At 47.8% G+C, this 27,063-nt stretch overlaps 1 protein-coding gene across 9 annotated transcripts in view; it reads left to right on the plus strand.

Moving 5' to 3' along the window:
• Positions 1 to 27,063, plus strand: part of CPEB3 (cytoplasmic polyadenylation element binding protein 3) — a 1,233,156-nt gene that overhangs the window by 1,160,946 nt on the left and 45,147 nt on the right. For all 9 annotated transcript variants that reach the window (XM_086922496.1, XM_086922503.1, XM_086922495.1 and 6 more), the window contains one exon: positions 23,037 to 23,218. In XM_086922496.1, coding sequence (XP_086778622.1) covers positions 23,037 to 23,218 — 182 coding nt within the window. The remainder of the gene's footprint in view (positions 1 to 23,036; positions 23,219 to 27,063) is intronic.

Consider the following 27,063-nt stretch of genomic DNA (forward strand, 5'->3'; position numbering starts at 1 on the left):
TGAGAGAAGATATTATTTCTAAAACCCAAGAGCTGTGTTATGCTCCTGGGATAAGGGCCCAGTGCCCATCACCACTACACCAGGAACGGAGGGTGCAGTGCCACAGAGAGGAGGGTTTGCAACACTCACAGTGCCTATAGCTTGCAGTGTCCGCAGGGCTTTAAGTGGGATGCTAAAACTGAGGGGTAACTCTAATGGGCGTAGCCAATGTAAATGAGGGCGTGGCTTAAAAACACCTAAGCTAAAAATCTGTGCTTAGCATAGTTTGCAGCCCGACTGGTATTCTGCTGTTTGTCATTGCATCCAGAAATATGGATACATCAAGTAACATTATAACTACAACAAGCCAGGACTATTAAATTTGCCAATGATTGTTGCATAAAATAAATAAGCAACAGCTATGGCTTTGTTGTATATGATATTGAAAATGCTTCAGTTCTGAAATGGTCAGACTCAAAGAACTAAAACGCGCCTCTTTGAAGTTACATCAAAGGCTTTAAGTAGTGGTACTGCAGCAGATTTATGAATTTTTTTTTGATCCTTCGGCTGAGAGTAAAAATGGAGAGCCCTTCCGGGGCTGAGCATCGGCAGGACACGGCCCACTTAAAGCCCTGCGTGTCCAACTGATAAGGGATTGTGCTAAATCCTTCATGCGCTGTATAGCGCCCAGGGAACGTGGACTGCTTTTTACAGCACTCTGCGAGGTAGGGTTGCTCCTCACCACACCCAAGCTTTTCAGGCATCCTACAACGAGGAGCTGTTTCTATGACACCCAGAGCTGCCAGTGGCTCTTTAATGAGGGATTACCACTACAACACCCTGAGCCTGAAGTGTCCCTCGGAAGAGGGTTTGCAACCACAACCCCAATAATGTGCGATGCTACTGAGATTGCTGCTGATTTCTTTGAGTGACCAAAGCATGTAGAGTGGCGGAAAGAAGGTTGGCGATGTGTGGGTTACCCCAGGCCTATGTCTAGCATCCTCAGTAGATGTCTATCATGCGAGAAGTTGCTGGGTCCTCACAGTGCCTAGAACCAGGCACCACTGCTGGGTCGACCACCAGTGCTTGTGATTTCTTGATTTACTTTATTATAATGTCCTGTTTTGTAAAAGCATAAAACCTGCCTATGGGCACTATAATTGCTTTGTTGTGGTGCACCAGACAAGGTGTGGGTTTAAAAACTATTCAGTCCAAGGGTTAGAGTGTGGACCAGGAAGGACCCTACAGGTGAAGCATGTTGCCTCTGCTGGCCTGGTCTGTCCTCCTAGTGTGTATTCTGGCAAGTACCAAGTTGTAGAAAGGTAGTGACCTGGGCAGCTGACCATAACCTTCAGCAATGCCACCCAGTGGAGCAAGGGTTCAGGAGGCCATGGGGTACTAGAAATATTCCAGAGAGAAAATGACTCTCTTTAAAGGATTCCCCTTCCCCTACAACGCTCACCTGGCATGACCTCATGCCGTAACTTCTAGTGAGAAGTGAGCAGGGTGAGCGCGCGCACATCAATGCTCAGCTATTGCCATTGTAAATGAAAATGTCATTTATTTATCTGTTTTCAAAACCAACACATAAATAAAAAAAGTTGTCATTTACAATGCCAATAGCTCTAACTTTTGCAAAGGCGAGGCCGTTGCATTGTAAATGCTTGTTTAAATTTATATTCCTGGGGCGTGGCCAAGATGGCGGCCTGAGAGGACGTTTGATCGGGAGGCTCCTCGTCCCGGATCCCCTTCATGCCACTAAATAAGCTTCTCAAAACCCCTAACTGGGGTGCATTCTGCGATGCTGTGACGAGGTGGCTGGCGGCTGCCCCGGTGAGATCGAGCACCTCTGGGGGCTGCTACTTTCCCCGTTGCGCGCTCCCCCACTGTGGCGCAAAGAAAATGGCGGCTGAGCTCGCTGAGTGACTGCGGCAGGCCCTACCTGAAGCGACCCAGCGAGAGACTGCGCCCTGACAAGCTGCCGTCCGGCGGCGCCTGCGGGGCCTGAGGCGAGCGAGAGACAGGTGGGACACGCAGCAAAGGGCGCCGGTGGTGCTGGCCGGGTGGCGCAGAAATCGAGGTCCGGGATCGGGGCCTAGTGCGGGGGGCAGCGAAACGGTGCACCAGCGTAACACCCCGCAGAGCAGAAGCCGGGGCGACAGGCTGCACACCCGGCAGACAGGGGAAGACTGTTTGCACTGAACTGAGCTGCGGCAGGGCACTGTCCCGAGGTGAGGAGCGGAGTACCAGGCCGGCGGTGGTGGACACGAAGCCCGGGCAGCGTGAAACTCGAGCCTCCGGTGTGGGGCCTAGCGCGGCCTGCCCTATGGACTGCACCTGCATTGGGGAGGAGTGGCGGCGCGAGGAGGGAGAGCGGAGGCCTCATCTCCTGGGGGGCACTGGAACACGGGACAACCGCGCACCCTAGAAGACCAGGACCTGTGCCAACGGAGGAAGACTTGAGAGGCCGGGACTGGTGAGACCTGCCCGGCGCCTACAGCGCTTCACCATCTGGGACCGCGTAGTTCAGGTCCAGTGCGCTCTGGAGCCACGGTGCCGGCCGCACTACCTGTGGCTGGAAGCAGCACCTCCACAGCACACAACCCCTACCCCCCCCATTGAGCCCTTGGGGGTCATGCTTGCTCGGACCCTGATTTGCACGGGGGGTCCACAGCGGAGAGAGTCTGCTCCGCGCCCCGCGTTGCTGGTGCGCCTCGTGGGCCTGCGTTAACCGGAGGGCCCTCTACTTGTGCGGCCCGGCCTGTGCGGCCCTCGAGGGTTGGACAGTGAGAGTGCCTTGGCTACTACCAACCGCAGGGGCGGCCGCACCATCACGGACATGTTAACCAAGGCCACCACTAAGGGAGAGAAGAGCCCGACGCCGCCAGCAATGGCTAAAGATCCCCCGGGCAGGAGGATGGAGGGGCCCCCATCACCAAGGCCTTCCTAGAGTCCCTCTTCAACTCCCTGAGAGAAGACTTCCAGACCCTCAAACAGGACATGGTGGGGGAATACCGGGAGCTATGTCGGGACGTGGACGGATTGGGGGAGCGAGTGGCAGCGATGGAGGAAGCAGACCACACTAGGAGTGAAGAGGTAGAACTCTTACAATAGGAGGTCATCTGACTCCGCGAGCAACAAGTCGATCTACAGGCGCACGCTGAAGACCTCGAGAACCGCTCTCGACGAAAAAACATAAGGGTTTGAGGCGTGCCTTCCAAATCAGAGGGGGACAGTATGACTTGCTACCTCCAGAAGTTGTTTCGAGAGATCTTGGGGGAACCCGATGATTTCGAGATCTGTATTGACAGGGCACATAGAGTGGGACTGGTGCGCCGGGCGCCTGCCCCCCCACCTTACATCTTGGGCTTTTTACCTGACTTCCACTTAAAGTAGCGCATCCTGAGGGAGGCACGCCAGAAACGACCCCTCAAATTCCAAGGTCACTCAGTGGCGTTATATCAGGACCTTTTAGCTATCACCCTGCAAAAGAGGAAGGCCTTTAATGCGGCCACAACATTCCTGCGAGACAACGGGATCCCTTACTCCTGGGGCCACCCCTTTAGGCTCATATTCAAATGGAAGGGGTCCCTGCACCAGCTCCGATCCCTGCGGGAGATGTGTGCTCTGCTGGGCATCGACCTTGAGGAAGGTTCGCAAACGGAGAGGTCCTCAATGCAACTATCACCAACTAAATCCCCACAATCTTCCCGAGGCGGATGGCAGCGTGTGGGACGCCAACGCTCGCCCAGAAGCAATCTTAAACCGGACCCAACGACAATGGCACAGGAACAGGCGGCGGCTATACAGGAAGTGTCCAAGGACACAACAGCCGGGACCTGATACAGCACTCACAGGGGATTTATCCGCATGGCCACCACGCGGTGCTAGGGGGGGGGCGGGCGGGGGGCTGACGAGGTCGCCACTTCCACACACTCCTTCACTTCTTATTACTACAGGCCTGAACTGTGTACTGACAGGCCTGAGACTATGGTTTGCAATTTGGGCTCCTGGTTGGGGTTGGGGTGGGGGGGAGGCGAGGGAGGGGACTGCAGGGATTTGGAAGGGGTGAGCTTCGACAGGTTTGAGACACTGATTTGCATATGGGAATTCTTGATTGGGGTTGTGGTTGGGTGGGTGGGAGGGGAAAGAGGGGGTTGGCGAGGGAGGGTGGGGGCCGGGGGGGGGGGGGGGAGTTCTGGTTGTTCCTTGGGGGGAGGAGGGGGGGGGGGTTTGTTTGCTGGTTGAGCACCCTTCTGTCCTCCCTTTTTCTGTTTTTTTTTCTGTTCCTTTCCCCACAGGCTATACAGAGCCCCTGAGTCACCATTGGGAGACGATGACCCACTCCAGACTTAACATTCTCACCCTCAATTTGTGAGGGCTAAACAACCCCAATAAAAGGCGGGCGGTCCTGTCCCTTTTAGAGCACTCCACAGCTGATCTCTGCCTCCTCCAGGAAACTCATTTGCTTCCTAAAGACCAGCATCGATTTAAATCCCGTGCCTTCCCCACGCAACGTTTCTCGTCCTCTTCCAATACTGGTGTCCAGATCATTCCCGGGCAAGGTCCTTCAACGAGAGGCGGAAATAAAAGGGCGACTGCTGGTGTATCGCTTCCTAATAGCGGGCCAGAAACTAGTGGTGGGCTCTGTATACGCGCCCAACGAGGGGCAGGAGGCCTTTCTCCAGCAGGCGCTAGCAGCAGCCTCAGCTAACACTGAATGACCTTTACTGCTGGGGGGCGATCTTAACTTAGTCTTTCATAACACAGCCGACCGCTCCTGCCAAAGGTCGGGCCAGATGGGGGCTCGTTCCAAGTCGGGACAGGCGCACCTCCGGGATTTAGGCCTTATTGACCTGTGGAGACACCTACACCCACGCGGCACCTCCTACACCTATCACTCAGGGGCCCATAAGTCCTATGCTAGGCTCGATTACTTTCTCTGTGACTCCCCACTAGTGCCACAAACGCAGGAAGTAGACTTCATGCTGGCTTCCCTGTCTGACCATTCCCCGATGGTGGCCACCTTCCTTTTTCCAGCTGTACCGAGGCCGCAGCGACATTGGCGCCTTAGAGACGCCCTCCTTCATATCCCATCGACAGACCGGATCAAGTCTGCCATTACGCACTACCTGACCCACAATGACAACTCTGACACTACACGGGCAACACAGTGGGCTGCCCTCAAAGCTGTCTTACGGGGCGAATTTATATATATCTCCGCAGCCAACAACAAAGAGCGAGCGCAGAAACGGGCCGAAATAGCACAGCGAGTGGCTGAGCTGGAGCAAATGCATCAGCGTATGGGAGCAGCGTGGGCCTGGCATCAACTGTGCGCCGAGAGGAAAATGTTAGCTGCTTTAGATCAAGACAAAGCGGAATATGCGGACCTCCGCCTTTGACAGGCCTATTACACAGGGGGGACAGATGCGGACGCCTGCTGGCCAATAAGCTACGGGAGCAGCGCCAGAGACAAGGGGTACAGGCCATACAAACCGCCCTTGGTGACTTAGTGTCGGACGAAGCAGCGATAGCGGAGACCTTCGGCGCATTTTATGAATCCCTTTACACCGGTGACACCCTTGACCAGCAAGTGGGTCAGGGATACCTGCAGGGGGCGTGCCTCCCCTCCCTGAACACCGCACAGGCGGATTTTCTAGACAGACCCATCGGCTTAGAGGAGGTGGTGTCAGCGATCTCCCGTCTGAAACTTGGGAAATCTCCCGGCCCCGATGGGTACCCAGCAATTTGTTATAAAACGTTATGCCATCAGGTGGCCCCCCTGTTGCAAGATCTTTTTAACTCTTTTGCCCAGACTGGCGCGATTCCTGCAGAACCTTTAGAAGCCGCAATCTCGGTCATACCAAAACCCGGCCGACACGCAACCCGCTGCAGCTTGTATCGACCAATCTCGCTTTTAAACATCGATTTCAAATTGTACACAGGCATTCTGGCAAGCTGGTTAGCACCGTATATGCCTCAGCTGGTGGAGCCGGACCAAGCCACTTCATACCTCAGCGCCAAACCAGCGACAACACGAGGAGAGTCCTCCACCTCATCGAAGCAGGGTCGCGCACGCGACCGGACTGCATGCAACTTGCCATAGATGCCGAAAAGGCCTTCGATAGGGTGCAGTGGCCCTATTTGGAGCAGGTCTTGCACCTCTTTGGCCTGGGGGATGTTCTCTGTACCCGTATTTTGAATTGCTACAGGCTGCCTAATGCCACAGTGCGCGCTAATGGACACATCTCTTCTCGCTTCCCGATTGGCAGGGGGACCAGACAGGGGTGCTCACTTTCCCCTATCCTGTTCGCCCTTTACATGGAGCCCTTAGCGCGAAGAATCCAGCAACACACTCTAATCAAAGGAATCACATTCGGAGGGAGGGGACACACACAAGATCAGCCTGTACGCTGATGATATTTTACTCTCCCTCACTGACCCCGTCCAATCTCTTTGTGCGCTCTTTACTGAATTGTGGCGGCCCTTTTTGACACTGATCACAGGGGAGTTCTGTGAACTAAGTTGCCCACGATACCTACGCCTTCTTCGTTTGGCAGATACCCCAATCCCAGAACAGAGGGAACCTGCACGCAAACAGTAAACCACACACTGTTGACTCGATCACCTTCCCCCTTTTTCCCTGGCGGGTTCCTTCTTTTGAGTTTTGGACAGAGGGGAGAGGGTGGGGGGTAGGCTATGATGCTCTGCTTTGAGGTGTTTTATATGACCTGTATTGCTGATCAGCGCCTTCTGGCACTGGGTATGCTTGTCATTATTGCATTGGAGCTTGTCCTGCTTTGCCTGACGGGAAGACTGGGGACCTTTTGTTTTGTCTTTTGTTTTGTCTTTTCTGAAATTTCAATAAAAGATTTAAACCTTAAATGTATATTCCTTCTTGCACTGCTTTTTTTTTGGGGAGTGTATATCAGCATGGCGCCCTCTTCAGTATGAAGACCTTCTATTTTCAAATAAGTACATTTTTATTACAATCAGCGCAACTGCCTTCGCTCTTTATCGCTTCGGTAGCTGCGTTTCATGTAGAGCATGTAGTCTTTAAAGGTCATCTTTGCATGACCGGTAGCCAACCTGGCCGGCTTTGCTTCCGAATGAGACGCCAATCGCTTTCGGTGTGTTTGGGGTGCTGGCAGCTCCCTATCTCCTCTGCTTAGCCTGTGGCCAAAATAAATAAGAACAGTGGTGATTTTAATACTAATTGTTCGAACTTTTAAATTGGAAAGATCGCATTTTTATTTTATCTGCATTTTACTTTGCCGAACCCTTTTGTTATACAGGAACATCACGGGGGTGCTCTGACTCACCCGTTAGTCTTTTACAAGCCTCTCCGGGCCCCTTTCACCGCGGCTGGTGCTCCGGTTGTGGCGAGGGTGGGCGGCCATCTTATGAGTAGTCCTTCTCCCCAGCAGAACTGGTGGCAGCGTTCTAGCTGGGGGAGAGAGGACACGGCATAAATTCAGCTGATGCTGGTAGTCTTTGCGGTGTGTTTGGGGTGGTGGCAGCTCCCTATCTCCTCTGCTTAGCCTGTGGCCAAAATAAATAAGAACAGTGGTGATTTTAATACTAATTGTTCGAACTTTTAAATTGGAAAGATCGCATTTTTATTTTATCTGCATTTTATTTTGCCTAACCCTTTTGTTCTACAGGAACATCGTGGGGGTGCTCTGACTCACCCGTTAGTCTTTTACAAGCCTCTCCGGGCCCCTTTCACCGCGGCTGGTGCTCCGGTCGTGGCGGGGGTGGGCGGCCATCTTATGAGTAGTCCTTCTCCCCAGCAGAACTGGTGGCAGCGTTCTAGCTGGGGGAGAGAGGACACGGCATAAAATTAGCATGCCTTCATCAACGCGCAGCGGTCGCGCATGGCGGGCGCGTCTTAGGCGCGCCGAAGGTAAGCCAAAGGTCAGCCCGTCTGCGCCCGTCCGCGCCTCAGACGTGGCGGACGCAGGACGGGCTACCTATCAGATATGGAGCCAGGATAATACTGAGATTAGGTACACTCGATCGAGTCTGATGACGCTCCGCCCGTCACCTGAGATAGGATCAACTTGTGTCAGGATAGATCCAGTTAGTCCTAACTCCTGCTCCGCGTGTGGTTTTTCATGCTGTATAAATGAGACTATTCCATCAGATTCCTCCTTAGGTCTAGCCTCTATCTCTGCAGCTTTAATCAATGCGCGCTCAATGTGTAAACATACAGCAGAAATTTTTTCTTTATTGGAAGATGGCACATTGGACCTGTTGTTTATTACAGAAACATGGTTGAATAGCTCATGTGCTCCCGACATTGAGCTGGCCATTCCCAGAGGTTTTTAGATACGGAGGAAAGTCAGAGCCAGTGGTAGGGGTGGCTGTTTAGCCATTATCTTTAGGGATTCTTGGGCCCTCAATATAGAAAATACGGATGATATAGTGGAGGGTGAGGTTGTGAATTTCTCCTTGATTCTATCCCCTCACTTTACATTGGGCGGTTCCCTTATTTATCGACCTCCAGTCCCCCCGGGTCCTTTTCTTAAAGCTCTTCTAGAGACTCTGATCCCCCGAGCAGTGAGGTTTTCACGTTTCTTACTGCTTGGTGACCTGAATGTCCACGTCGATCGGCCTGAACTTCAGGAAAGTAAGCTTATACACGATTCTTTTGACCTGGCGTCTTTAACCCAATGGGACTCCTCCCCTACACATATAGGTGGGCACACTCTAGATGTCATATGTTCTAACTTTCCCATGAAGGTTGATCCCCCTCAAATTTTAACTTGGACAGATCATCGGCTGATTAGATTTACTTGGTCGGCCATGAAAGATACTCCCAAGCCTTGCAGGAATACGTTCCCCCCGAAGATCAATGTAGGTGATTTTATTACCTGGCTCAATCAAAACAGACCGATCTTGGGAGGGGAATTGGATTCTGCACTTCAAGTTTTCGATGGTTGGCTGAGAGCAGGGATATCCGCCTCATCGAAAGGGTTGAAATCAGGTAGAGATAGGATGACCCCCTTGCAACCCTGGTACTCACCCCAATTACGCATTCTTAAGCTTGTCTGTAAGAAATTGGAGCGAGCATGGCGGGCGGATTATTGCCCACAAGCCAAGGTAGCTTACCGTTCGGCACAGCGGGAGTACTATGCTAGTATTAAACTGGCTAAATCTGAATACTTTGCCAGAAGAATTGAGAAAGCTAATAATAACAGTCGGGAAATTTTTTCCATTGTCAAGAGCTTTCTCTCCCCGTGTGCTGAACAAATATCGGTGAAACCCTCTACTGAATGGTGTGAGAACCTTTACTCTTTTTTTCTAACAAAAATTGCTACAATACAGCAAAGTCTTAGAACGATCAATGGTGGGAGTAGGACTGCTGAAAATGTTAGATTTATAATACCGCCTACCTATACTATGGAGAGATTTACCCCCCCCCCCCCCCCCCCCCCCCCTCAGTGGAAGACACCTTGTTTGCAATTAAGTCCTTGAGATCCGGTGCCCCTGGTGATATATGCCCGGCCCGGGTGTTGGCTGAAGTGGCAGAATCAGTGGCATTAGAGGTTTCACAAATAATGGGTCTATCCTTTGAAACTTCCAAGGTTCCTGAGGAATGGAAACAGGCAAAGCTGCTTCCCTTGTTGAAGAAAACGGGTGCTATGCCGGGCAATTATAGACCCATTTCCCTGCTTCCAGCCATGGCGAAAATTGGAGAGAAACTTGCCTTTAGTCCGTTGAATACCTTTGTGGAATCATCGGAAGCTCTCCACCCTGCTCAGTCTGGCTTCCGTGCAGCACACAGCACGGAGTCAGCCTTGGTGGAGATCACAGAGGCGATTAGGGAGTGTTTGGACAGTGGCGGCAGAGCGGCTCTAATTTTATTGGACCTCTCTGCCGCGTTCGATACTGTCCCACACTCACTCCTCCTGACTGGATTGGCTGAGATTGGTGTGCTGGGCTCAGCACTAGAATGGGTGAAATCTTTTTTGTCCGACAGGTCCCAGCAAGTATGGATCCCACCTTTTTCTTCCTCAGCCAAGCCTCTTACTACCGGGATACCCCAGGGGTCTACACTAAGCCCATTGCTTTTTATTGTGTACCTTACCCCACTCATAGTGCTGGCTGAACAAATGGGGGCCAAAATTATAGCGTATGCTGATGATACGCAACTTTTATTTACATGGCCAGATACAGCACTTAATACTGAGGTCATTCGTTCTTGTCTTTCTGTGGTGTTCAATTGGTTAGCAGTGGCACAGCTAAAATGCAACGAAGACATAACAGAGATTCTGTTGTACGGCCAATTCCGCCCAATTTTAGAGAACTTTTGTGGACTCCTGATTTTCCCCAGCCAAGTTCAGTCACCATCCCGGCAAAGAACTTGGGAGTATGGTTTGGGGAGGATCTGAGATTTGAGGCACACATAAAAAAACTTACAGGGGTGTGCTTCGGATCTCTCAAGGCTATGCGAAAGTTCTTTCCATATCTTCCATCTTCAGCAAGAGAGTCGGTTGCGAGGGCTTTAATACTATCACGGCTCGATTATGCCAACTCTCTTCTTAGCTGAACTCCAGCCTTCCTAGTTGCCAGACTACAGATTATTCAAAATGCGACGGCGAGACTTCTGTGCAATGTGCCCAGCAGAGAGAGTGTGCGAATCCATTTGAAGGAACTACATTGGCTGCCGGTGACTCAAAGGATTACTTTTAAAATCCTAACACTAGCATTTAAAGCAGTCAATGCTCTTGGGCCTTCCCATTTGAGGAAAAGATTCAGCCGATACACTCCCACTCGTTCTTTACGCTCAGCTGATTGCAATTTACTGAATGTTCCCCGCTTTCGGCGAGTGCGCCTTGGAGGCCAGTCAATTGCCGTTCTTGCGGCTTCGGCCTGGAACACTCTGCCTCTATCCTTGAGATTGCTCCAGAATCTTGTACCTTTTAAGAAGGCACTGAAGACGCATCTTTTCAGATGTGCTTATTAGACTTGTGTAATTTTTCTTCTGCTTCCTTTTGGTCACCTGCTTGTTTTTTACTTTTCGCGCCAGGATACTCTGGAGTAACAGAGCGCGTTATAAAACAGCTAAAATAAAATAAATAAAATAAATAAATTCTGCAGACGTCTTGTGGCTCGTGTTCTGTTTTCCATCGGTTTGCAATGAAAGACAAGTTGCTGCACCCCTCCCTTGCTCTTTGGTGTAATTTTCTATTTCGCGACTGATGCCGACAGCGTCGGATTGGTAACAGGGCCATTCGGGCAGTGCCCGAGGGGACGGGGTCCGAGTTCCAGCTGAGGGCTGCTTTTGAGCAGCCTGGGGGCCAATTTGGGCGGTGTCTCTGTTGTTCGACTATACCGCCAACGGCCCAGTGGGTGTCTGAGTGGCATTTCTGGAGGGAGATGGGCACTCATTACCTCCCGTATAGCAGCAACAGGTAGAGGTGTCACCCCTTTTCTTTCGCTGGGCATCCCATTAATGTAGGCGTACTAAGCGGGGCAGGGGGCCTGAGCAGAAGTGGCATCACTTGTTTTCAAGTGTGTTTCACTAGTGTAAACTAACGCGTGCATTTTTTTACCCCCCTTTTTATGTAAAACTACGCTGAAAGCAGTGATTTGAGGGTAGGCATTATGCAAATGTGGGCCGTTTTTTTTGCGCGTGCCTGGGCCGATTTTTAATCCCAATCCAACCCTGGATGCCGGATATTAGCATCCTGGTGATTGTACAGCGAATGTGAGTACTAAATTCTGTTCTTATTGAGATTGCCAAATTACGAACGTTTGCAGTGGGCGGGGTCTAAACAGCCGCTAAGCAGGGGATGGTAATAATCTCTATATTTTTTGCATCACTTTTTTATTTCACGGCTGCCCTTCATCTTTTTTCATGGCTCATGTTTTGTCTACCTTTGCTAGTGTTAGTGTTTTGCTCACTTGTTCTTCAGTAACCTTTAGCTATGAATCTCATTCTCACCACTCCCAATGTGTTCTCACAACTAGAGCTACCTCGCCACCTCATTCCCCTAGCAAGGCTTTCCGGTACTCACGCTTTTGTGATTTATGTGTTTAAAAAAAATGTTTGACAGCACGAACGCCACCACTAGGTATCTGAGCGCGTTCAGGCCAGGACTGGCCGTGAGCCCCTGGGGGCCGATTTTGTTACAGGGCCGTTTTTGCAGCATAGCTGCAAAATCGACCCTGCAACAAAATCGGCCGAAAACCGTCCCTAGCAAACCGCTCAGCGGCAGCCCCCCCCCCCCCCCCCCCCCCCCCCCCCCCCGAGTGGGGAGGTGAGTGCCGGCCGAGCACTTTGCCAGGACCGGTTTTGGTTTCCAGTCCAGCCCTGAGCGCGTTACATATTTACCCACCCGGGTGTTGAGCCTCCTGCATATACACGAAGCCAGGGCTTGAGTCGGGGTACTACGGGGGTGGACGGCGTCCCCCAACTTATTTTACAAGGAGCTCAATAACTGGAGCAAATGGAGCCACACATTCACTCTTTGGCCTCTCTGGGGCGAGATCAGAGCCCATTCAGAATGCTGCTCACGAGCTGGCTTCTCTGATGCAATCGCTTCTAAGGGGTGAGTGAGCGAGGGGAGGCAATGAGTCTGATTGTGCAAGTCACCTTTTGTGACGTCACTTTCTGTTGTGACATCTACGTCGCGTCGCCCCACTTCTTATTTTAGGACTTGTGCCCTGCACGAAGCCCTCTCCTCTCGAGATCATCATTTAAAAGGGTTGGTGATCCTTTGGAATGCGCAATTATTATACGTTCCAAAACAACGTCTGCCATCTTGTTTTCAAATGCTGCAGCCCAGTTTTCGTGCACCACAAGTATGCTTCGTGGGGAAGAGACACATATCTTACACTTCGGCAGCACCTACTTTAAATCACTGTCAGCATTGCTTTCAATTGCCCCTGCAAGAGGGTGTCGTGCCTTTTCTTTAAGTGTCTGCCTGACACTTACATAGGTTTCAGAGTGGGGGCCTTGGAAGGGACTTGTTGTCATAGTAGTTTGGGATAACGTAATTCAACACAAAACCAACTCGCTGCCATGTATGATGTGAGCAGACCGGTTAGTTAATACAGGTGAGTCATTAGCACCAGTCTGCTCCATCTTCCGCTGCTGCCATTGGCATTAGGGGCTGCTGTAAAATCAGGGGCCAGAGTTTTTTCCTGTGCACCATTGTCGTCATTGTGCAACCTTCCTTCAGACAGAACACGGAGTAGCTTGCATGCATTCTCCCGCATGCAGCTTTAGATAGCATCAGCAGCAACTGTGTAAGTTGCTCTCGCACACATCATGGCACACATACTAGTTCTGTAACACACAAAGAAGTGTAGCTATACACCAGCCCCATACAATGGGTGACACCACCAACCAACCCTGTCTTTTTAGCAAATGTCATTGCAATCATGGCCCTTAGTTTTGCTACATATATTTTAATTATGGATTTAACCCTCAGCTTGCTTTTGACAAATCAGCACTTGCTGAAGAGGTCACACATTACGTGGGGGCTGAGTAACAGTAGTACACGAATCTCAAGCTTATTAAAACTTTTTCTTCGTAAAACCAATCCACCTCACCATCAGGATTAATTGTTTATGATTAGAATTAACAGCCACAAAGATCTACAGGAATGTAATAATAGATGTGCTCATGTTTTCTCGTTATTACTCTTTTACGGTGTAAACTCGTTGAAGTGGCCCTTTAGCCAAAGACAATAGCAGAAGTTAAGAAGCGACACAGGATTAAATGATCCAGCACACCCGGGTCCTCGCATTCTCTTTTTGTTATAAAACATTCACAACTAACTCTCTGGCCCTCTTAAAAGTCTTCTGTGAAATGACAGGAGCTCTGCCCGCATTTTTCAACACGCTTGAAGGATTGCTAGTTGATTTGAATCGTTCAATGTTTTACAACAAAAAAAAATCTGCTTCAGCCATTTAGTAAGCCGCTATCCAATACACAATAAAGGTATAATTTTAACGTCTAAATTCCACCTGTTTCTCCCATCTTCTTTTCAATAATTAATTTCAATAATTGAAGCTGACCCATGCAAATGTGGGATGCCAAGTAAATAAGGAGCACTCAGTTGGTCTATATTTCCAAGGGTCTTTGGAAGTGTAGCACTGCCTCAAACCACCTTTACATTATGGAGTCCATGTTTAGCATAACAGTAATAATTATTTTCTTTATGTAGCTAAACATGTCATGATGGTGCCCACTCATCATGTCACTCCTTCCATTAATCAATATAGGTTTGTGTTAGGTTCGGAGTTGGAAACCGTGGCTTGAGCCACCATGACTGTATTGTCACTGTGGAATGTAGAAGGTTGGTGGCTGGAAGTGAGTTACTGGCTGCCATTTGCTCTGTCGGTTGCCCGAGTGTATAATTAATAAAGTGAGGAATCTTACCTTCGTGTTAGTCCTTCATTGGATCTTTTTAGTTCATCATTGTATCACCGACAGGTGCAGTTACTGAAAGCAATATTTGAGTAACATTATTTATGTCTCGCTGAGCCAATGCGCTTGCGCATTGCTCTGGCGAGAATTATGTAGGGGCTCCAGGAAAGCCTGCCAGAGGGCTTTGGAATTCGGATTATGGCCAGTGCATGTGCGCCGGGTTGCTCCCCCCCCCCACTCCCATCAGACTTGAAAGGAAGCCGCTCGCACACCACCATTTGTCTGAGCCTCGGCATCAGACTTCAAAGGAAGCCGCTCGCCCCCCCCCCCCCCAATCAGACTTCAAAGGAATGCGCTCCCGAACTTGCTGGCCTCACTCTCGTGAGCCTCTATTTTCTTGTTTCCCATTTCTCCTCAATCCCTTCTTAGTCTTCCTACTCTGTCTTCACTTCCCCCTCTCTCTCTTGCTTCCTTTCCCCACCTTTCCTCCTAACATTCCATGTTGTGCTGTTTGTTATGTTGTTATATTATACAACCTTATGTAATTTTGTGACACACTTGTATGTAATGTTGATTTGTGCAGCGCTGCCAGTATGTCTGCTCCTACACAATGTTTGCTCCTGTTCCCTCTCTCACCTTCCGCTGAATCACCCCTCTCTCTTTTCCATATGTCCTCTGCCTACTTTCTCTAACTTCTCCGTTCTCTCCCTTGCACTTTTATTTTCAGTCCGTCACTTACTCCTTTCATCTCCTCGCCTCTAGCCTCATTCTTTCCTCCTTATTCATTTATTTTCGTCTTCCTCATCCCACTTTTCTGCTCTTCGACTCTCCTTTCTCACTTAATCTTGCAGTTCCTCTCGGTTTATTTCCTCGGCACTCTCATGCCACAGTCCTTCTTTGCGGTCATTCCTTGCATTGACTACCCACGTAGGCTCTCCTTGCTTTCCCTCATCTGTTACTCCACTGCTTGTCTGCTGTGTTTAATTCTATTTCCAGCTTTTTTGTCTGCCCCTGGCCTCTGTCTTTTGTGGCGCCCGCCTGTTCACTCCTTTCTTTCTCCTCGTAATGTTACCTCTCTCTGATTTTTTTATCCTCTGCGATCCATCAGTTCTTCCCTGCTGTCTCCTTTCCCCTGTCTTCTACAGGTATGTCTCTCCCTTCTTCTCCGTCCACCCCTTCTGTCTCCTACAGGGCTGCCCTTTCCCAGCTCTGGGTCCTTACCATTCCTTCTTTGCAGTCTTTCTTCTCTTAGTCCTTCATTGGATCTTTTTAGTTCATCATTGTATCACCGACTGGTGCAGTTACTGAAAGCAATATTTGAGTAACATTATTTATGTCTCGCTGAGCCAATGCGCTTGCGCATTTCTCTGGCGAGAATTATGTAGGGGCTCCAGGAAAGCCTGCCAGAGGGCTTTGGAATTCAGATGTAATTTTTAGACTGTACTCCCTGATGAAGAGCATTTCATGCTCGAAATGCATTGGAGTGTTTCAAGCACAAGACAAGCATCTTTGAACTAAATTGATGCTTTGAGAATGGATTAAAAATGGAATTAATGAAAGAATAAAAATGTCATGATTGAAAGATAAAGAATTGAATCTATTAATTCTTTAAATTACATTGGATATAATTCGGAGTGGCCCCAGGGGGATGCAACCAAGTTCGCTTGGAAGCACTGACTACTGAGATGTAGAACAATGGCACACTGGAAGGTTTTGAGCAGGCAGCATCAGCAGTGTGGAAGAGTGGTCTGGGCCAAGACAGAGGCAGACCTAGAGTCGTTGGCGGAGGTGGTCGGCAGAGGACGAATCTAGTATCCCGCATCTATGACGGACAGGAGCAAAGGTGAGCAGCAAGCCACTTCCCCCTTCTGCTTGAATTCTGGTCTTGTGGTGCCCGGGATACACCTCCTGCTCTTCACCCTTTATTCTGTGAGTTGTCTGTGGGGAATTTTCAGGAGCAGTAACCGAGGGCCAGAGGTCTACATCCCCCCCTGAAGGCAGCTGTTCATGCCAGGTACCATTCTGAGGGATTATGGCCCAAGCTACATAGGCAGACTGCCACAAAAACTGAGTTGAGAAGGGACAACATGATGAAAGACCCCAAAGGCTCTGAGGGTCGGTAAATGAGAAGGGCTTCACAATCCCATGGACACCCCCAAGTCAACTTTAAACAACAACTTGGATGCTGTACGGCTGTCATTATTCTGAAACTGTGGTAGTATGACCTAGGGTCCTGATCCAGTGGATGCTCTGTGATTGCAAATGCCACGTAGCTGATCATTCCACCCTTGCGATCTTCTGCATTATGGTGAAAGGAGAGAGGTGTGGGCTCTCACCACCAGTAACAAAACAAAATGGACAAACAAACCAACATGTTGTCCGGTCTGCCGCAGGCTTACAAAACCAACCAGCAATGCTGCAGAGGAAAGATGCAGAGCCAAAGGCCTCAGCAGAGACTAAATTACTGGCAATTCAGGCTTCTAGAGTGGTACTGGAACAAAAAAATAGGCGAGATAACTGTTGATAGTGGCGTGCTGCGATAAGACTCCATTAGGTGGCAGATAGGATGACAAACACAGAAGACTGAATTTCTGAGCGAGAGGACACACTAGCCATCCTTTTTTGTTATAGTTAGCAGGCTGGGAACAACAATGAAGCACTTGGCTGAACAAATGGAGCATGCAGAGGTCTGGGCCAGGAGGAATAACATCCTTATTGTAGCGTTTCAAGAGAAGGCTAAGGGCACCAGCTTTAAGAAATGTCTTTGTGAATGTTTAGAAACATGGGTTTTCCAAACTACAACTATTTGTCTGCTTTGTGTTGGACCAAGCACACACAGCCCTGGTGCCTACACTGCCACCAGGAGCACCCCCGAGAGCTATCATTGCAAGATTTTTGAACTATGCATACTTTGATAGTATACTATGGGCAGCCAGACACAAGGGGTCTGTCAACTTTGATTCCCACAAGATAACGCTCTTTCCAGCACTAAGCAAATGTAGCAGCAACAGAAAACATTTCAGGGATGAAACAAAAGTTGTGAGTCATGCAGTTAGATTACAAATTTCTATATCCATCCAAGCTTAAAGTAACTTATCAAGAGAAAACATACTTTTTTGCGGACTCCAAATCAGCTTGGTCATGGTGTTGAGGAACGTTCCATTCCTTCTCAGGGTACCTCTAATGAGCATCTCCAGTGGTGACATAGATCATGGGCGCCTCAGCCCACTCGGGCGAGGGAAGAGGGAGCGACAAGACCATCACCTGAGCCGTCTCACCAGCGATGCAATGTCACAACTGTTGGAACATGGCAACCAATCTGAGGAAGAAGAGGATATGTCTGAATCCATGACTCTTATGTATAACCGTCCTATGGACTCTGGAGAGAGTTGATGAATCAGGGGGAAGAATCCTTCAGCAGACATAATTTTATTGGGCATGGTGGCCAAAGAATAAAACAGGCCTTTCAGTTGAGGATGAAACCAGCAACAATCCTGTGTTGGGTGGCAGGCACATATTCGGCCAGTACAGCGCCTTACCTAGGGAGCACAAGTTGCTAATTAAAATACAGTAGGTTACTAGTAAAGTGTTTGAAGGGAATGGTGACAGATGCTGCTGGGGGATCGAAGTGTAGAGATAGAGGAATGTTCAATGTTTTAGTTGTTGTTCAGCCAGAATAACGGCACAATACACACAGAGCAAGCTACAGGACTAGAACACAAGACCGCTATGCATTCTATTGTGAAATGTGATTGGATTCAATGATGAAATAAAACATGGGACTGTCCTGCAAAGATACAGAAAACACATTTGATCAGTACCAAATATGATGTTTTTTTGGCAGACTTGGCTACACTAGAGGCTTCTATTCTGGTTTCATGCATGGCTATTCTGATGCCCAAAACATTTCCCATCAAAATACAAAGTCGCAAGTCAAATTTCTAACCATGACGGGAGTTAGAGGGCGAGATATTGACCTTTATCTATGCACACATATCCCCACCCTTGACATACTCACACCTACAACAACTTGAGGCATGGGATTTCGAGGCAACTCTTACCATCACAATAATAGGGAAACATGAACATTATTATGAGGAAAGAGTTGAATATATGTAACAAAAGTGGGTCTGGCCCACTCTGATAGATTCTCTGAGAAGCTGGTACCCAGCGACATGGGAGTACACGTACTTCTCAGTGGTGCATTCCTCTTATTCTTGTCTGTACCACTTCTTGCAATACAGGGAAAGGATCCCGGATCCTCCTTCGTGGGATATCTGATACGGCACTAGTCGAGTTAGTAATTGGTAGAGACCGGAGACGGGCACAGTAAATGTAGAGGCCCACTAGAGGAGGTTTCACACCCCCTGAAGGGTTTTGTCAGTAATAAAATATAACGTCTCAGAACCTCGCAGCGTATATGTGGAAACATCTCTCTTACCTCCCATTGCCTCATCGTTTGGAAGTGGAAGAGGATATAGTTCATACAGGGCAGTTGCCTGTTGTTCTAAGAGAGGCATATCTTCAAAAAAGGAGCCCAGAGGGTGAAAGAGATTACAGGTTGCCCTCCACTCACAAATCACAAACGCAAAAAACACGTTCTCTAAGGCCAAGTGTTTTCAGATAGAGTATCTTAATCGCTTTGGTTTCATACTCTGCGAAGTGTGTACATCACATCAATTTGTATTTTTTCTATATAGCAAAAACCCTCTTCTTTCTTCGTGGTTGTTTGCAACACTCTTGCCTATTACTTAAAAAAGGGCCCTAATTCCACTGACAGTCCCCCAGAAGGAAAAATTATGCCTGGGTTATAATATTATATACATTCACTACATCAAACAACTTCTTAGTAAGCAATAGTCACCACTTATTAGTGAAAAAAGTGTGGAAGGACAAAGTAACCCCTCACGGGCGAACCACCATCTGGGTAACGGGCAGATACTCACCAGATAAGCCCACTGTTCTCATCATCAGCGGTTACTCTGTCCCAAAAAATGAAACGTGTCTAAACAAAATAAACTGTGTAAGTGTAATAGAGTGACAATTAGATACACTCCGTCACCACTATAGAGTGTAATTAAAATTGAAAGGTACACCTTTCTCACGATTACTTTATTATTCACTAGGAGTGAACTATCAAATTAAAAAAGTGTGTGCTGGTTGCTATCCATGCATACCAATTTCACACACCAACATTTTTCATTGCCTGCAAACTTTGGGAAATTCTTCAGGGCTAGACACCTCGTCACAGCACCAAAGTTGGACACACCATTCTAGAAGGACTGTCAATAGAAAAAAGAGCACAACACTGTGTTAAAAAACGACTGCCAGCTCCCACAAATGCCCAAGAATTTTTCATTGAGAAATCTAGTCTCTAGTTACCCTAATTCAGCTTATGTCTTTCATACCAGCTTGTGAGGGGATGTTCAAGTCATCCAAACTCCTTTTGTGAGTCCTCCGAGATATTGACCTTTATCTATGCATACATATACCCACCCTTTACATCCTTGCACCTACAACAACTTGAGGCATGGAATTTCAAGGCAACACTTACCATCACAATAATAGTTAAACTTGAACATTATTATGAGGAAAGAGTTGAATATATGTAACAAAAGTGGGTCTGGCCCACTCTTATAGATGCTCTGAGAAGCTGGTACCCAGCGACATGGGAGTACACGTACTTCTCAGTGGCGCATTCATCTTATGCTCGCCTGGACCACTTCTTGCAATACAGGGACAGGAGTCCAGATCCTCCTTCTTAGGATATCTGATCAGGCACTAGTCGAGTTAGTAATTGGTAGAAACCGGAGACGGGCACAGTAAATGTAGAGGCCCACTAGAGGAGGTTTCACACCCCTGATGGGTTTTGGCAGTGGTAAAATATAATGGCCTCAGAAATTCGCAGCGTATATGTGGAAACATCTCTTACCTCACACTGCCTCATCATTTGTAAGTGGAAGAGGATATAGTTCATACAGGGCAGTTGCCTGTTGATCTAAGAGAGGCAACAATTGTAATCTGCCCAAAACCTGGTCGCTCATTAGATAGGTAGAGGTGGTCTGAGCTGCCCCTATTTCCCTTATAAATGCGGAAACAAAGATTATTTCTGATACCCTGAGCAATCGATCAATGACTGTCATCACATTGTTGGTCTGAATGGATCAAAATAGCTGGGAATGAGACAACTTGACAAGAGCACAGCTCACCATTGGACGAGAAAAGTCACTCTGGAGATCGGAGGCCACTGTCTCCTTAATGACTCTAAGAAAGCCATCAATACCTTAAACTGGTCCTACTTGTTTTGGGTGCTGAAGTGATAAAAATTATGGGACAACTTTATAAAACATGTTCAGCTTCTATATACTAAGCCAGTTGTGCAGGTTTGTGTGAATGGTGTGTTGTATCACCCCCCCACTCCATATTAGGAGGGTCATGTGCCAGGGGTGTCCTCCTGCTACTTTGCTATTTATACTTGTTATTGAACAACTAGCAGGCTGGGTTCGGAAGGATGGCATGATTGAGGGTTTTGATTGGGGACGGGGCAGGGACGACCACATATTGTTCTATGTGGACAACCTTCTCCTGTTTATCAGATAGTCTAAGTGGTCAGACCCATGATTGATGGGAATACTATTTAGGTTCAGTATAATATCCAGCCTAGTTGTTAGCTGGGGCTCATCTCTAATATGCCCTCTGAGTGGAGGTACCACTGAACACAACTAGCAGTCTTGCCTTCTAATTGTGCAAGATCGTTTCAGAAACATCACTATACACATGGAAGCTGATCCATAACTGATAGGGGAGCTGAACCTGGCCACGGTGCTCCCTAAAGTCTGTGCCAAACTTTTGCACTGAAACTCGCTGCTAGACAGAGTAGCCCTCTTTAAAAAGGTCTTAGTTTCTAGGCTGCTATGAGCCCTTGAGGCATATCATTATATTATCCCTTCGCCCATCCTGCTTTCCTGTAGGCACATAATTCACCCAGAGACCTCAGGATGGCGGTTGTACAATTATATTATTGTGAAGTTAAACTGACTGTTCTCAATGTCTGGCTACGTGGGAATAGGGATAGCCCGGCAATGTGGATTGCACTTCAGAACTTAGTGGTGTTTAACACACTTTGTTGGCCTCATACCAACCACTTTACTCCAGGCAACTAAAGTGCTGTTAGACTGTTGGCAAAAAGTAATCAGATTGATAGGACATGCCAAAGTGAGTGGGTCTCAGATTTGGATTACACTGGCATATCCAGAGTGAGGGACATCTGGAAGACTGCCTCTATAAAATCCTTTCAAGAACTTTCAGAAGAATATTAGCTCTACAAATCCCAATTCTGTAAATACTTACAAGTGTGACATGCTTTAGGAGATTACAAAGAGTCCCTAAGTGAAGTGATGCAGTATCCCCTATAAGACACAAAACGGACCATTTTCCCCCTGGGGAGGGGGAATCTGATCTCAGTTGTATAGATGCCTGGCAAATTATACCCCAGACAGTCTATTAAGAGTTCAAGAAGTCTGGGGGACGGATAATGTGATGAAAGTGACTGAAACCAGAAAAGAATGGCAGCCCATCTACTCGCAGTCCTAGTTAAACTTAAATTTCCAGTATCGGTATGCTTGCAAAGTTTACTACACACCACAACAGCTCCAGAAAATTGAGGAGATTGCATCACCAAACTGTTTAAGGTGTAAGCTGAAAAATTGAGATTTTATTCATATCACATGATCATGCCAGTGATCCAATAATACAGGTCTAGAATCATACACATATTGCTTAAGGGCCTACACATCCCCATTGAAAAGTCATCAAAACTCGTCCTGTAGGGAATAATGGAGGCGGCATGATGCTCAAGTGGGGCAGTGCACAACTGGGTTGGGTTACTTGGTGGCAAAATAGGAAATTGTTAACTATTAATTGGCTGCTTTCAAGGGCTCCACTGATGAAGGAATAGCTGGGTGGGGTGGTCAGATGCACAGTGATAGAAAGAGGACTATACCAGCCATGTGGCTGCCCCCACAAGCACGACAAAATATGGGGTTTCTGGATCTCTCATTTGGACTTGGGATGCAAATTAGAAATTTGTTGCACTCAGACACTTCCTAGAAAAGTGAAAGTACAGAAGGACGTTGTTATAAAGTCAAAGAACCGAATACAAGTTATGTGTATTGTGTGCCTGATATTTGTTTGATTAATGATAGAATCATTAAAGAATTTTTTTTTAAAAAGGTAGCATGGTCAGAGTGGATGGGGAAAGTTGTGGTTCATTATTACTTACTAACCTTCTTGCATCATCTGGATCTTGTACATCAATGTGCTGGATATCCTTTCTTAGTGTATAGTTTTCTAATGACCGGTTTAAAAAAATCAATGGAATGCATTAGTAATAATGAACTTGTGTCATGTCATCCCTTCCAGCCTATCCCGAAGCTTTTTTATTTCTTGATGGCTAGCATGTTTCTTTGAAGTTCTAGAAATGTAGGTTTGTTTTCAAAGTCTATCATAATATTTGTCAGGTGGAATCCTTTATGTTCCTGCATTGTGTGTCATTTTAGAAAGTCTGACTACCTGTATTTCTTTTATGGAGTTGTTGTGAAAGAAGTAATGGCGTATAATGCATCACAGATTTATGTAATGCTTCACAGATTCATGTAATGCTTTCTTGCAGTTGAACTTGCGATGATCATGGATCGCTTGTACGGAGGCGTTTGCTATGCTGGCATTGACACAGACCCTGAACTGAAGTACCCAAAGGGGGCAGGCAGAGTGGCTTTCTCCAATCAGCAAAGTTATATTGCTGCTATTAGTGCTCGCTTTGTACAGCTCCAGCACAACGATATTGATAAACGGGTAAGTACTAGTTTAGAGAATGATTGTTGCAGTAAGTTACTGAACTACAGGTTAAAAACCACATGCATGCAAAGCTAGACAAAAATACAATGAATGATATATATTTACGGTTGTCGATTCACCAAAATGCCAGGGGTGGCAGAAGTGACAACACGTACACTTTCAACTTAAAGGCATCAGTGAAAGTGACATCATATGACCCTTGTCCTTGATTTATTTCCAGTAAGACCTTTCACATGATTAGAAAATCACCGAATTTCCATAATAACTCCATGGTTAGTATAACAGTATAACGCGGTAAAATTGTGTATTTTAGATACCACCAATATTATGGTGCTGACCTAATCTTTGAAGTTATGAGGCATAATACTTGCCCTTTATATTGAGCAAGCAAGCAAGCCTAACCTCTTCTAGGGGGGTTTTTCTTCCGCAAGAAGAATTTGAAAAGATTTAGGTGAAAAGCTGGTGCAAACTGTTAGCGTGGGATATACTATCCAACCTGATTCAGGATTTGCATTAGATAGTATTCCAAAGTAACGCAAAGTTGCAATGTGCGCTACATTGTATTACTTTGCTTCAAGGGGAGTTCCATGGGTGGTGCATGAGCGTTCCCATGCATCCACCCCTAGGTTTAGATGCAAATCCTTATCTTCAAGCATTGGTACATAGGAATGTGTGCCAAAATCTTATGCCTTCTAGAGGCAGGCAGTGTAATGAGGATAAAGGTTTTCATTGCTCCTTGTTTTTCCAATTTTGCATATATGCTTCATTGTACATCACACATTCGAAGTTCAAAAAGCCTTACAGCTTAGTTTGTGTAAGAAAGGGATCCCTTCCAGTACAAAACCTATGCTTAGGTGAATGCATTCACCTTTGCACTATGGCGCAAGGGTGTGTGCATTGGTTTATGGCTGCCAAAAGTTTACCAGCACACCGCAAAATAAAAAAATGCACCATATCTTGGTAGATATATCTTTTTTTTCTATCCCCTTTGTGCAGAATTGCCTTGTGTCAAAAAATAGTAAATATTGGCCTCAGTATCGTACAGTGTCACTCTTTACCTGTTATTAACACTCATTCTGTTTCCCTCACAAACGTTTTCCAATTCAAACACACATGCTCACTCATACAGATGCTCTCTTGCAAATAAGCATGCTCTCACCTGCAAGCACACACACATCGACTCCAGGGAGCGTCGCCGTCAAAAAAGGTGCGCTCGACGTCGAGATCCAGATCACCGTCAGTCTTGTCGGCGTCGAAGAGGGCTCCATCGACGTCAAGGACGTCACCGGTGAGGCAAGGTTCAGCGTCTCGACAGTCGCGTCGAAATCTCTTTCGACGTGAAGACATCTGGTGTCGATTGCAGTAAGGACGACGTCGGTGGTGCAAGGTTCGACGTCGAAGGATCATAGGAGATCGACGTCGAGGGAAGAGAGGCGTCAGACTTCGAAGGATCGTGTGTCGACGTCGAAGGATCCAGTGTCGACGTCGAGAGAGAGTCATCGGTCGACGTCGAAGGGGAGACGACGGTCGAAGGAGAGACGTAAGTCGTCGTCGAGAAAAAGCTCGACCTCGAGAGGCGAAGGAAGATCGGCGTCGCAGAATTCGACGTCGAGACCAAAAAAGAGAAGGTCGAGGTCTCCATCGCGATGTAGGTCGACGTCGAAACATGCTTCGGGCTCGAAGCTTAGAGTCTCAAAATCTAGGTCTCCCCCACCTGATGAAAGGTCGGTTTCGAGACTATCAAGACCAGCCTCTCGGATCTCACTTAAGTCTTTGTCGAGGTCAGAAATAAGTCCACAACCTTTAGTGGCTTCTTCACCGCAGGGTCAGCACAGGTCTGCGGCGGGTCAAGAGACAGTGCACCAGGACTCTTCTGTGGTGGCGCATTCTGGCTCAACCTCAGGGCAGGCGTCAGATGACAGACAATTGGTGCCCAGACAACGGACTTCATCTGGCTCATTGAGCTCTGAGCACAGTGTAGTCTCCAGAGCCTCCAAGTCTTCAGCAGGGCTGCATATTGTGCAGGTGTCACCTGAGGCTTCACCTGAGCGTGCAGAGCGGCCTCTTAACATGTCACTGAGGTGGCTGGAGAGCCTGAGACATTAGAAGATGCGTCCAGATGCAGGACTGATGGGGAGGAGGTCTCCGGTCCCTCAGTCAGAGCTACATAGAAGATCACGCTCGAAATCCCGAGTGAGAGAGCGTTCGAGGGAGCGTAGGAGGCAGCGATTGGCAACTCCTCAGAGACGGCGTAGAACCCCTTCACCATCTTCTACGTCATCTGGGTCCTCTTCAAGGTCTTCATATAGAGATTATTCTCCCACTATATCATCTACTCCACCTTCCAGAGTGTCTCCCGTAGATGATTTGAGCACATTTAATGATGTACTATGTCGTAGGGCGAATAAGTTCAACATCAAGATGGCAGTTCCCCAAATAACATCGTCAGTCATCTTTGAAACCCTTCATCACAAGACGTCTGGCAGACCTCTTCTGCCGTTAGTGCCCGGTTTGATAGAACCAGGAATTAGAACATTCTTGACTCCGGCCACGTTGGGTTCAGGTCCTTCTAGGATTGCAAAGAAGTACAAGGCTCCAGAAGAAGATCCACTATTTTTGCGCTCTGACCCACCTCCAGATTCACTTATTGTGGCGGCAGTCAGAAAAGCGCATTCGGCAGCATCTATCTCTTCTGCTTCACCTGAAAAGGATAGCAAGAGTATGGATTCCTTGGGGCGAAGAATGGCTAACACCTCTGGGTCGGTCATGAGAGTGGCCAGTGCTGCAGCCTTACTGGGCCGCTATGATCGTCTGCTATGGGACTCGGTGGCTCGTTTTGCGGATAAACTCCCTAAGGAAGATCAAAAGGACTTCCTGGAGATTGTGGAAGAAGGCGGACTGGTGGCTAACCAGAGCATTAGCGCGGCTGCTGATTCGGCGGATCTAGCAGCGCATGGCTATGCGCACGGTATTTGTGCTAGGCGTTCAGCTTGGTTGCGCCTTACTGGGCTAAAGCCTGAGACCCAGAGGAAAATAGTGAATTTACCGTTCAATGGTTCGACTCTTTTTGGATCTCATGCTGACGATGAGATGTCCAAGATGAAAGTGGAGTTGGACACTCTAACAGCCGTAGGTCTAGAGAAGAAGAAAGAATTTAAACGTTGGGGTAATTTTCGTCCCTTTGACAAGAGATCTTTCCAGCAGAGGAGTCAGCAGACAAATTGGTCCTCGCAAAACCAAGGCCAGAATCAACAGAGGTCGCAATTCCAACAGCGGCGACCAGGGCGAGGCAGTGGAAATGGAAATAGGCAGCAGTCATCCGCTACCAAACAACCTCAAAAACAATGAACGGAAGCTTCCTCCCCAACCGTGTGCCACTCCGGTTGGAGGAAGTATTGTGTGGTTTCTGGACGAGTGGAAACAGATCACAAAGGACAGACCGGTGATGGGTATCATTCAGAGCGGGTACCTTTTGAGATTCAAGAAGCCCCCTCCTGTCATGCATTCTCTAAAGATGTTACAGTGGAATGTAAAACGTTTACAACAGGAAGCGAACATCCTTCTGAAGAAGAAGGCCATAGAACTAGTTCCAACTCAGAAGAGATATCAAGGCCTGTACTCTCGATTTTTTCTCGTAAAGAAAAAAGGCCCAACTACGGAGTTCAGACCCATTCTGGATTTGAGGCTGTTGAACAAATTCATTCTAAAGGAGAGGTTTCAAATGCTGGCTCTTTATCAGATCTTCCCCCAGTTACATCAGGGGGATTGGATGTGCTCCATCGATCTGAAGGATGCTTATTTTCATATTCCGGTATCCAGAAAACATCACAAGTTTCTCAGGT

Source organism: Lissotriton vulgaris, chromosome 5, assembly GCF_964263255.1.
Source record: "Lissotriton vulgaris chromosome 5, aLisVul1.2, whole genome shotgun sequence".
NCBI lineage: Eukaryota > Metazoa > Chordata > Amphibia > Caudata > Salamandridae > Lissotriton > Lissotriton vulgaris.